The 12,205-nt window shown below is 39.9% G+C and overlaps 1 protein-coding gene across 5 annotated transcripts in view; it reads left to right on the top strand.

The window, feature by feature from the left end:
- Znf385b (zinc finger protein 385B) overlaps positions 1-12,205 on the top strand; it is a 406,548-nt gene that overhangs the window by 188,676 nt on the left and 205,667 nt on the right. The window contains exon 1 of one of the 5 annotated variants that reach the window (XM_040745680.1): positions 6,027-6,151. The exons of the other annotated variants lie outside the window; for them this stretch is intronic. Within the exon in view, the coding sequence (XP_040601614.1) occupies positions 6,142-6,151 (10 nt within the window). The 5' untranslated portion in view covers positions 6,027-6,141. Of the gene's footprint in view, positions 1-6,026; positions 6,152-12,205 lie in introns of those variants that run through there. 5 annotated transcript variants of the gene reach the window in all.

Raw genomic sequence — 12,205 nt, 5'->3', positions numbered from 1 at the left:
TTCTACATTCTTTTCCCTAGTTAAGCCATGTACACTTGTGTCAACAAGTGCAATTTATGGTATTTTCTGTTGGTGACACACATTTAGGATATTCGCAAGTGCTTATGATTGTATGTAGTGTAGTGAACAGCTTCATATTAAAACTTTTTCTTTTTTAGTCTTTCTCCTTTATTAGTATAGTCTAGATTCTCAAAAACACAGCTCATAGACTGCCTAAATGTTTCCTCTCTTCATATAGTTGTCAGCCTAGTTAATAGAAATTATATTTCATCTGCAAAATGGAAAAGCTGATTAGGTGGCAAGTTTTCTTCAGTTAAGCTTAATTTCACCAGAAATCGTGATAGTTAATGCAAGTAGGTGGTTTTAGGTAAAAAGTTAAGTTCTAAGCATTGAAAAATGGGAGCTACTGAGCAATTTTGCATATATTTTGGAGACTAAATATGAAGACTCATGAGTTGATGGTAAAATGTGCTAGAACTTAATATTTAGCGTGCTAGAAGTAACTTAATGTTGTGTGATCAAATCCCTGACAAGTAGCAACTTAAGGAAGGAACGATTTTATGTAGGCTCGCAGTTTGAGGGTATGCAATCCATAGGAAGGAGAGTGTGGCAGCAGGGTGGCGAGGCCCCTGGTCATACCCCATCTGCAGTCAGGAAACAGCCATGGAGGAATGTTAGTGATCACCTCACTTTCTTCGTCTTTGTTCTGTCAGTTCTGAGACCCTGGACCATGGGATGGTACTGCCACATTTGCAGGTGGACTTTTCTCCGTAGTTAATTATTTCTGGAAACATGGTCATAGACACACACTAGGGTGTATTTTCACAATAAATCCAGTCTAGCTGACAGTCAAGATTCCACATCGGCATAAGGTACTATAATTCATTCTCTGGGACGTTCATTCTCCACTGAAGGGGGTTAAGAAAGTAAAGGCAAGAAGAGCCTTCTCAAAGGTAAGAACAACACAGAGGTAAAAGGACTGCTTGCTTAAAAATAATCCATTTCGCTTTATCGTGTCTTCTATTACCAGTTTCAAAATATGAATTTTTCTAAATTTTCTGGAGAAAAAGAAAAAAACCTGTTGTCTCAAGCATGTTGTGTCAATTCGTAGTTTTCTGTGTGGCAGGAGCTTGGAGGGAGCACTAGGATTGAAGACTTGTGCCTTGTTCAGCTTTCTCCTTGTAGCACAGCCTTGCTACAAGGCTACCGTCTTTATGGTGGCTGTGATGAGACTGGATCTCTCCAGAAGGGTTTGGGAGGCACAGCTGTCTCTCAGTCATCAGTGCTAGTTTATTTCTTTAGTTTTGTTTGTTTGTTCTAAAGGTGGTACCCGTTGCTTTTATACATTTTTAAGCATTTTGTGTGTGTGTGTGCGTGTGTGTGTGTGTGTGTGTGTGTGCATGTGTGCGCATGCGTGTGCATGCCTCTGTGTGTATGTGGAAATGAGCACCACCGCACGTGTGCAGAATCATTTTTGTCCTTTCATACTTATATGGGTTCCGTCAGGCTTGCATACCAAGCACTTACACCCACTGAGCTATTTTGCTGGCTCCTAGTTCTTATTTTTAAATGGCAAAGACAAATGATTTCAAGAGATGATTTTTTACACATTTTCAAATTCATAACCTAAAGTTGTGCTAGTAGGTAAATGATCCCCATTTTTTCCTCTAAAAAAATCACAAACATGTAGACAGCCTGAGAGAAGATTAGTAACATATCACAGAGGAAATGTGGAAAGTTAAAATTCTTAAGAAACTCTCCCATTCCCCAGGACAGTCTGCTCTTTTCATGAATAGTTAATTGGGAATGCAGGGATACCAGGGAAATTGGGAGAAGGCAAGAGCATTTGCTCATAAGCATGAAGAACCTGTTTTCCAATCCCAGACCCATGTTCAAAGCTGAGCATGGCAGTGAGTGCCTGTACCCCCAGCATTGAGGGGAAGGAAATGTAGACACACACAGAGACCTGGAGCTCACTGGCCATTCAGGGTTGCCAAAATTGTGAGCATTGGATTCAGTGATCATCTGTCATAAAGGAATAAGGCAGAGCATGCAAGATCAAGACACCTGATGTCCTGTCTCTTGGCTTTCATTTAGGAGCATCCCCCCACAGAGTGAGTAAGAGAGGGAGACCCACAAGTTGACCAAGCTTCACAGCTGTCACATATATGTAGATGGCCTAGGTTTGTCCCATGCGGACTACCTGGTTGTTGGTTCAGACTCTGTGAGCTCCTATGAGGCCAGGTTAGTTGTTTCTGTGGGTTTTCTTGTGATGTACTTGACCCCTCTGGCTTCTACAGTCTGTCCTCCCTCTCTTCAACAGGATTCCCTGAGCTTGGCCCTATGTATGGCTTGGGTCTCTTTATCTGTTTCCATTAATTACTGGATGAAGCCTCTCTAAGGACAATTAGGGTAGTCACCAACCTATGAGTATAGCAGAATATCATTAGAAATCATTCTATTGACATTTTATTCTCCACAGTAGTGTTTGGCTCTATCCTAGGTGTCTAGGCCATCTAGCCTCTGGGTCATGGCATTCCAGGCAGTATCAGGGTTGGGCTCATGTAGCATGAGTTCTAATATGTCTTAATAATAAAAACCTGGAGTCAGATATGGGATAAATGCTAAAAGGTCAGAGAAGTAAAGGAGCCAGCCTCTAGAGAGACATTTTACCTTTGCTGAATCCTCAGAGCCAAGGAGCAATCCTGTTCCTACAAATTCTCAGACAGAATGCTTTGAGGTCCTGTCTCCTCCTGCTTGGATTTAAGATGTGTGTGACCACTGCCTGGTCTCTATGGCTAACTAGTAGCTAGTGCTCCACACTCTGATCTTCAGGGCAAACTTTATTTGTTTCAACACAAGCAAAATATCACCATAGGCTCACTCTCATGGTATTAATCTGAGGCTGGAGCAGTCATTGGTTGGCCACTTCCACAATCTGAGTGCCACCCCCTCCCCATGGAAGGAGAGGTGGGAGGGGAAACTGCAGTCTGGCTGTTAAGTAAATTTAATTAACTTAAAAAAAAACAAAAAGAAAGAGAAGAAGCAGTAATAATAGTGGTGGTGGTAAATAGTTAATTGATCAAAATAATTACAACCACTTAAATTTATGGTTCCAAATGCTATCATGCTTATTGGTTTGGGCCTCAGTAGGCATCATCATAGAAGCTCATGGGAGGTGGGTGATCCGTTTAAGGTGAATGGACTCACTAACACCAAGATGGAGTTAAAAGATACCTTCTTCCTTTCTCTCCATATAAGTTACCATATAAGGAGGGGGAGGGTTACAATGATAGATTATGTAAAAGTTAATGGAAGGGAAAGCCTCCTGTCAATATTGCACTCCTAAATGATTTTTAACATAAAAAGACAAAAATTGAAATTAAATGAGCCACGAATGTGGCTTGAAAACTGGGGAAAGCACATCAAAATTAAATTAAAAGCAGGACACAAACATCAATAAAGATAAAGGCAATATTGCTAGAGTAGAAGCTACAGAGAGAAAGAGATACCAAGTCGAATCTCTTAGTTTTCATACAAGAGCAATATACTTAAATAGATTGTTGGTGTCCAGCATGGTGAAGGACAAAATGAAGTATAAACTGGAGACACCCATGTCCTGCCTACCCTTCCAAACTGCTTCAGGCTTCAGTGAGTTGTCATCCAGTCCTTCCTGAGAAATTATTGTGTACCTGGAAAAGTGCTGCAACCAAGAACCGCAGATGCAGTGGCTCAAACACCAGAAATGTAGTCCTCTGGACTAGGGGCCTGCGGGGAGGACCATGGCACAGGATCTTAAAGAATATCCTTTGCATCTTTGAATCACACCAGCAGCTCACAATATTGAAATTTGTTAGAAGGATTGGCAGCTGCTTCTGCCTGTAGTTGCATCGCCGAGCCTGTAATGAGCAAACCTTGTATATGCCGCAGCTGCTTTCACTGTGGTCATCTATCTTCTCTACTTTAGTACAAGTGATTGTTATTTTGCAAGACAATCTGAAATTGCTGTCATTTCTCTACTAATGAACATCTGCTTTTCTAGTCACAAGCACAAACCCACACCTGTTCATATGTCGTTTTCCTAGGTAATAGCTTTGATTTTTAAAGTCAAATCATACTGTGGATTTTTGTTTATAATTTAAAAGATACTTTAAAATGGCATCTAAATTCAACACATTAATATGCCTCTAAAATATCACTCATGTGAAAATGATATGTGCTGCCCCATGAAAAGTTATTGTAAGATTCGATCAATTATGTATCCATTCTGATGAGAACTGCAGAAAATGTGGGGAGGGATCTGGGAATCTACATCATAATATTCATGATGCAAACTGTCATTATCTCAATATTGGTCTTATCTAAATAGCCAAAGCCATGGTCCTAAAAGTTCAATTGGTACCAACATTACCTGGTGTAAGGATTCAGGCTTTATCACGTGGCAGAATGCATGCAGGCAGTACCCTGGTCAGCCCAGGAGCAACCATCCCTTTAAAAGAAAGACCTCTGCCACTTAGGCTCTCTTTCCTTCTCTCTTCTCTTTCCTATTCTCCTGCTCTCTTTAATGGCCAGAGATTATGTATACCAAACGGAAGTGAGCATACTGCTGGAGAATGTTAGAGAAATAACTGATATTTTTCTGACATTCACAGAAAAGAAGAGACAATAGAAACAGGAATAGATATTTGAAGGCTTCATCATGTGTGCTGCAAGAAGGCAGCACTTAACACTTCTGTCTTCTGCTGTTATAATGTGCAAATGGTGGTATCTGCTGGAAAAGAATGGGACAATTTGATGTTTGTCAGTTTGGGCCCAAACTACAGTCACCCAGGCACAGGAAACCTCAGCTGAAGAATTGGCTCCATCAGATTGGCTTGTGAGCATTCTGTGTGGCATTTTCTTAACTGATGATTGATGTGGGAGGGTCCAGCTCACCTTGGGCAGGGCCATCCCTGAGCAGGTAGTCCTGAGGTGTATAAGGAAGCAAACTGAGCAAGTCTCAGGAGTAGCCAGTAAGCAGCCCTCCTTTACTGTCTCAGCTTGAGTTCCTGCCTCAGGGTTCCTGCCCTGCTTCGGTTCCCGCCTTGGCTTCTCAGGATGATGGGATGATGAATTGTGATGTGGAAATGTAAGCAGAATAAACTCTGTCCTCCCTATGTTGCTTTTGGTCATGGTGTTTGTCATAACAACAGAAATCATAATAGAACAGATAATTCAAAACAACCGATAAATATGAAATAGGTAGACAGGTGATTTTATTTATTATGACAAAAAACATAGTCTCAAAAACTACTCCTCTCATTGGCCTCATGAAGGCTGGCTTGCTTTGTGTTCCTTATTAGGGCTAGATGTACCCTCTGTATATTTTAATACAAATCCAATAGAAAATAGAAATGAAGGGTATTTAAAAAATTCACTGAAATGTTCTTATTTTAATTTATAAGGGTTATTCTGTTAGGAGAAACCTATTTCAGAAATAATTATCTTCACATTGAAGTCAAACAAATAATCTATTGTGAAACTGAAATGTCATTGGCGATCCAAGCTCATAACAACATATAATAAATGTTGTTTCTATTTTCTGATTCTTGGTAAATGAAATAAATTAATATCTAGTCTTTCTTTAAAATACACAGTTTCTTTTGTGGCTGAAACTCTTCATACTATATAGTGAAATATATTTTAAATTATAGTAAAATATTGTTGGGTAGAAAAAGAGGGTGCTTTTTGAAAAAGTTACATTTTTTAAACATGTCTTAAGCTTATTTGCAGACGTTGAAAATTTTTTTCTTTGTGACCTGAGTATAAAACATTACTTGGAATTTTAAAGAAAAAAATCATGATTGCTTCAGAACACATGCCTCAAACTCCAAAGAAATAACCTACTTTTCCATAATTTTTTTGGCTCTAAAGACTGAGGAGGCACCATCCCCTGACAGTCGCTGTATTGTTTCTCAGTTTGAGGCAAGGTACACAGGGAGGGAGTGGAGTCGAGCCAGTCCTCCAGCAGGCTATGGGTACAAGGCAGAGTTTGTGAAGGCTTGATTTGTACTCACTGGAGGCAGCTCCATACTCTTCAGCTCCTGATGCATTTTCTAGACAGAAGTTACAGCCTGACTGAACTGACTGTCCTTAAGGAACATGCTTCTAGGTAAGTACCAGAACTCACGATGGCCAATGTGCTCCGCTCTGGAGCTATGGGAGAAGTCTCTGTCGGTGTATTTGGTTTTGTTTTTACTTCCAGGCTTGTGAGGTCTCAAGCAGTGCCAGACAGTGCTATAATTAGTACTATTTATCCTACCAAATTTTAGGTGATAAGCTCCGAAGACGGAGAACAACCTTAGAAATGTGTATCTCTAGTCATAGTGTAAAATCTGTATTTTTAAAAGATTTCTGTTAAACATAATATCTTGAGATTTCATTGATACTTGTTAGAGACAACAAGGTCCTCAAGACATAAATGTGGAAATGGCTTACATTTTTTAAAAATATAGTGGGTTCATTTACGTTCTTCTCAAGCTCTGGTGTATCTTTGAAAAGGAGTGGGTCTGCAGGCCAATGTTATTAATATTTCAAGTAAATGGAATCTTAAATTGTCAGCACTGAAATTAATTTCAAATAGCGGAACACGAAAAGGTAATGTGTTACCACATTGCACATGTTTAGTGATATTCCAAATTTCATCATATGTAATCTAAAAATGTTTTAAAACTTACCATCAGCATGCATCAGCCTTTGGAGAAATCTGGTGAGAATTGCTTGAGAACATCTGATAGAGGTGCTTTTCTCCATTCAAAGAAGGGCATAATTAAATTAGAACCTCACTGGATGCTTCATAAACACTTGAAAATGCTTCTCTGGTAACTGCTTCATTTAATACTGTAAAGCAGTGGCTGAATTTTATGGCTTACATTACTTATTTGGAAAACCAACATTTTCCTAGCAGATTATATCAGTTATTAAAGGCTACACAAACATCTGAAATCCCCAGGAAACTTAGTGAAGACAACTGTAGTTGTTAGACTTTGCAGTTTCACATAGACAGTCGCATATATGACCTGACTTATTGGAGCAATTCCATTTTCTGTGTTGGGGCTACTAGGAATTCTTCTATCAGATGGCTGATAATACATTTGGGATGCAGTTCACTGTGCCAGCGATTTGTTATTTGACATACTGTTAAAACATTTAAATATGAGGGAAGGGTCAATGTTTTCATTGTAATTTTAAGCCTAACAACTTGGAAAAGCACACTAAAAAGAGGATAAGGACTGTTTAAGATTTGGGAGACTGTCTTAATCCTTTGCATTGTTCCTTACCACTGGCTTATCACCTTTATAAAATTACTTCTTCAGTTTTTGTTTTGTTGCAGTTTAAAGGAGTCCTGCAGGTCAAAGTTTCTCTAAAGTAACTTCTTACATGATTTTCATACCATTTCCAAGACCTGTCTATTTGCCCAATATATCCTCCATTTGTTTGACCTAGAGAAGCCTGCAAACTAGAGCTGACACTCATTTCAAGGTGGCAGAGGTGGAAAAGAGGGAACATGATGTGACAGGAGTTCAAGTCCTCAACACCTAGGGCGTGCCTGGAAAACTGTCTGTCCTTCCTGCATGCATCTCCTCCAGGGATGAAGGGACAGACATTGACATTTGCTGTAATAGTTACATGGGTGGTGTTCATGGCATGTCACATGGAATGCTTTAACTTGTAGGTCACCACTTATTGTCTTATGAAATTAACAACCACGATCTTCTCTCTGGACTAGCCACACTTTCTAAGATTACTGATGCCTTATGGGTTTTACGAAGTTATTTGTGTCAGTTTTCCAGTAAGACGAGTGAATAACTTTCCTGTGTGAATTTTGAGTCGACCAGAATTAACTCTGAATTATAGTTGTGAGCTGTAATTATTTCAATGGTTGAGCATGCTGACCTTTGGGAGTAAAAGGTTTTATTTTATACTGAGTGTGAAAGAAGTGTTTGTGAATTCATTTCTGTCTCCTATTCATACCTTGGTTAAAAACAAGCTGTGGTCTGGTGCAGTCTCTGGAACATTACATAAACTCACTTATTCTTGGCCACGTAGCAGTTGGGAATATGCAAACAGGCCTGAAAGGAACCAAACAGTAAATGTCTTCATAGGCAGGAAACCTAATATTTACACAACAATCAGTAGGGGATGGTCGCTAAGATGGCTTATGACTAAGTTTGCTTGTGCTTAGTGAGTGGAAGCTAGCATCCTGTCTTACAGGGCTGACTTGTGTCAGTATGTTTAACAGGACTAGACTGCAGGACAGCGGGGACCAAGGCGTTTTCGCATCAGTGGCTCCCTTCTTCCCCAGTGCTCTGTACCATATGGAATGTCATCACATTCCCCTATCCCTTATCAATATGGTCTCTCTTCTTCATGCCTTCATGCTAAGATCTCATGATTATAGTGGTTAAGCAAGATTTTCCACGTATCTGCATTTAAACATACTGAGAACGTTAAACTGAAGCCCCAAACCCCTAATCCCTAATCCCACAGTTATTAGCAATAGCCAATAGGCAGGTTGTGAAGTACTGGAGGAAAAGCAAGGTAGAACCTGTGCATTTGCATCGCCTCCACAGAGTGAACATTCTCTTTAGGGGTCAGAAAGTCCTGCTTTTCTTATATGTAAAGCATGCGTGTAAAGCATACAAGTGTGGATGTGAACAGACATGTGAACAGACATTTGGCATGTCTGTAGTGCTACAATTTCATGGGAGATGCTTAAGGAAAAACAATGTAGAAAAATACTGCTTTATGTAGGGTAAGCAAGGAAGTATTCTGTGAGTATGTATTCATATCCTGAGGAGTATGAATTTTCCCCATGTTGTTTCTATATGCTTTCAGTGTTGTGCTTGGAATCTATTTAGGAAATCTGTTTTGGTTTTTGGTTTTTGTTTTTTTTTACTTTATTTTTAAATTTCTTATTCTCAGTTCCCTCTCCCTCCCCTGCTCTCCCGGTCCCCCAGTCCTCCTAACCCCCACCCCACCCCATCCCCCCAATGCTCCCCAGGGAGGGAAGGGCTTCCATGAGGGATTTTCAGAGTCTATCATATTATCCTGGGCAGGGCCTAGGTCCTCTCCCATGTGTCCAGGCTGAAAGAGCATCCCTCCATGTGGAATGGGCCCCCAGAGTCTATTTGTATGCCAGGAATAAAGACTGACCTACTCTCCAAGGTCCTATAGATTGCTGAGGCCTCTTCTATGACACCCAGGTTCAGGGAAGGGGGGTAGTGTTTGGATCAGTCCCATGCTGGCCTCTCAGGCATCAGTTTGGGGTCCATGCGCTCCCCCTTGTTTAGATCAGCTGCCTCTGTGAGTTTCGCCAGCTTGGTCTTGATTCCTTTGCTCACCACTCCTCTTTGCAACTGAGTTCCAGTTCAGTTTGGTTTTTAGCCGTGGGTATCTGCCTCTGCTTCCATCAGTCACTGGATGAGGGTTCTAGGATGGCATATAAGGTAGTCATCAATCTCATTATCTATCAGGGGAGGGCATTTAAGGTAGCCTTAATGCCAGTTGGTGTCATTCTTATAGATCTGTGAAGATCTCACTAGTGCCAGATCTCTCTTCCAACTTATAATGGCTCCCTCTATTTTGGTATCTCTCGTCCTTCTCTCCTCTCCTCTCTTCCTGGAAATCTGTTTTTAAAGCAGCACATGTGTCTGTTAAATAGACCTGATTACCAGCCAAGCTGTTACTCCTTCTTAAACATAAGTGAATAAGAGGGACGTGCTAGAGAAGAGGATGCACTTGCGTGTGAATCACAGACGTTACCCTTCCAAATCACTTGCCCTCTCTGTGCCTCAGTTTCCTTGTGTTTGGATTCCTCGGGGATCATAATGTCCATTTGGCACAATTCCAAGGCTCATAAGAATTAATCAAAATAATGTCTGTAAAACCTTTTGCATGTTACCCAACAAATGGTGAGTGCATGCCAGTTAGTAATAGGAATGTTGTTTCAGATCAGTTACAGGTCTTAAAGGTTCTATAAAAATGAAAATTATGTCTGGAAGTTAAAAGTATTAATATCCATGAAGGACAGATATTTCTCTGAAGTGTTAAAATTACCCATAATGAAATATGTATTTCTAATATTCCATAAAACACATTCCTGTTGACATAAACCAAAAGCAGAATCAAACCTAATTAAACTTCTAGCATCTCTAGATATGATGTAATCTCTGTGAAATGGCTTGTTACTCTGTTTCTGGTCCTTATATTGCATGGGATCTTTTCTTTATACTACACCATGCTTACCTGTGACATAGCTGTATATCCTCTTGTGCCATGAAAATAGGTACTGCTTCCGGGTCACATTTTTTGTGGGTTTGCCCTAGAATTAGCATTACCTCACTCTGCAGAGATGATCTTTGTCTTTGAGTATTCTGGCATGCATAAAATCCCAAGATTAAAAAGCTAATTGAAAGGAAATAGTGTGTCTTTAAGCCATGGGAATTCTCATGAAGTAGGTGAATTTTAGTTTGATGCAACCCTGTGGAAGACTTTATTTTCTTAAAATGAGGGTTCACAAAATACTCCTCCCCTTTTCCTCTCCCTCTTCCATGTTTATCCTGATGTTTGTTTTGTTTTTGTGATGTCCACCTGCCAATATTGTTTTTGGTTATTTTGCTTTCGTATGCTTGATAAAATTAATACTGTCACTTCCACTGATGAATATCCAACAGGAAAGGAAGGTGAATTAATTATAAGCGTTGTGATGTGGCAGATAAAATAACCCCTCTGCATGGGCTAATGTATTCTCCCATGCCTAATGGTAATCTAATTTGTTGGTAATTTATCTCCTCAACCATGTTTTGACTTTTCTATGAGAGAAGTCATTTAATGATAAACAGCCATGGAGAAATGTTTTCTGTAGCTCAGTGTGGCTTTGTAAGTTTTGCCTCAGTAGGAGTAAACTGCCATTTGGGAATCAAAGTTAAGAAACTTTTGTGTGCAGGCAACACATTTATCCAGCAGAAATGACCCACAAAGGAGTAGAGTGTGAAATACCGCCAGTGAGACAATGCTCAAGATGTCTTAGCTTTCTAGGGAGCTGAAATACCAGTGTTTGCCTGAGTAGACACAACCTTGAATTTCAAAAATCATATGAGGAACCATATTAAAAGAACCCAAATAACATATATTGGCACAGATTCTGTCTCCATATTCTTTAAATGTTATACTCTAAAAGTATTTTGGGAGTATTGTTGACGTTAAGATGCCATTAGACTGAAAAGTTGGGTAAAAGAAACCATAGCTACTAAATGATAGCTGTGTCAAGTACACAGTAGACCTTCCCTGACACATGCACTTTGTCTCAAGTCTACCCACAGCCATCCCTGTGAAAGAATCTTAAAAATGGTAGAAGACAAAGATTTTTAGACCACATGTTTAGATTTGAAGTGGAAATCATTTGACCACTTACCAGTGAGATAATTTCTCCAAATCTGGATAACTGGAAGCATTTTTTCCAGTTATTTAGAATAGCCTTCACATACTAGAACTTTGAAACACAGCATCATGAAGCATTAATACTGTGTCCTCTGTGCGTTGAAGACAGGTAAAGTGACTTAATCAAGATGTTGCACCCAGGAGAGATGGACTCAGAACACAATTATCTTCCCATCTTTCACCCTGCTGCCTTTTGTTTCAAGTTGGGTGGCTGGGGACACTGAACTGGTGACAGGCTCTAATCCCTCTGTGTTACGTGGTCCTGTAATTCCCAGTGCTCTTCCCCCTTGATTATGTCTACAATTCTAGTGGCAATCCAAGATCTTCCTCTGTAATTTACTCACAAATTAGTAGAGATAGACCTATGACCCCTTCAGTTGAAAAACTGTTTTTCATTCTGCTCATTCTTAGACTTTTTCCAATTTTCTGTGGAAGTATTTCAAAATACTTTGGAGAAGAATCACCAATTACTCTTTATTCACTCAGGAACAATAGAATGGTCTTACATAATGTAGGGAAGGCCTAGGCTGGACTGGATTTGTTCAGTAGCTAGGGAACAATTGCCCTTGCTGGTCACGTATTAGCTTTGGTTTCTCTTTCTTTAAGGCTCTCCTGGGTCATTTAGGATGCTGTAAAAACACTAGGGGAAATAGAGATGGTTTGATAATTGATTTGTTCCTGTTATGTCAGTTCTAAATCTCATACAAAGTAGCAGAGACTGAGT

Source organism: Mesocricetus auratus, unplaced genomic scaffold (genome assembly GCF_017639785.1).
Source record: "Mesocricetus auratus isolate SY011 unplaced genomic scaffold, BCM_Maur_2.0 Super-Scaffold_100004, whole genome shotgun sequence".
Lineage (NCBI taxonomy): Eukaryota > Metazoa > Chordata > Mammalia > Rodentia > Cricetidae > Mesocricetus > Mesocricetus auratus.
This window is presented reverse-complemented; position numbering and strand designations above follow the sequence as displayed.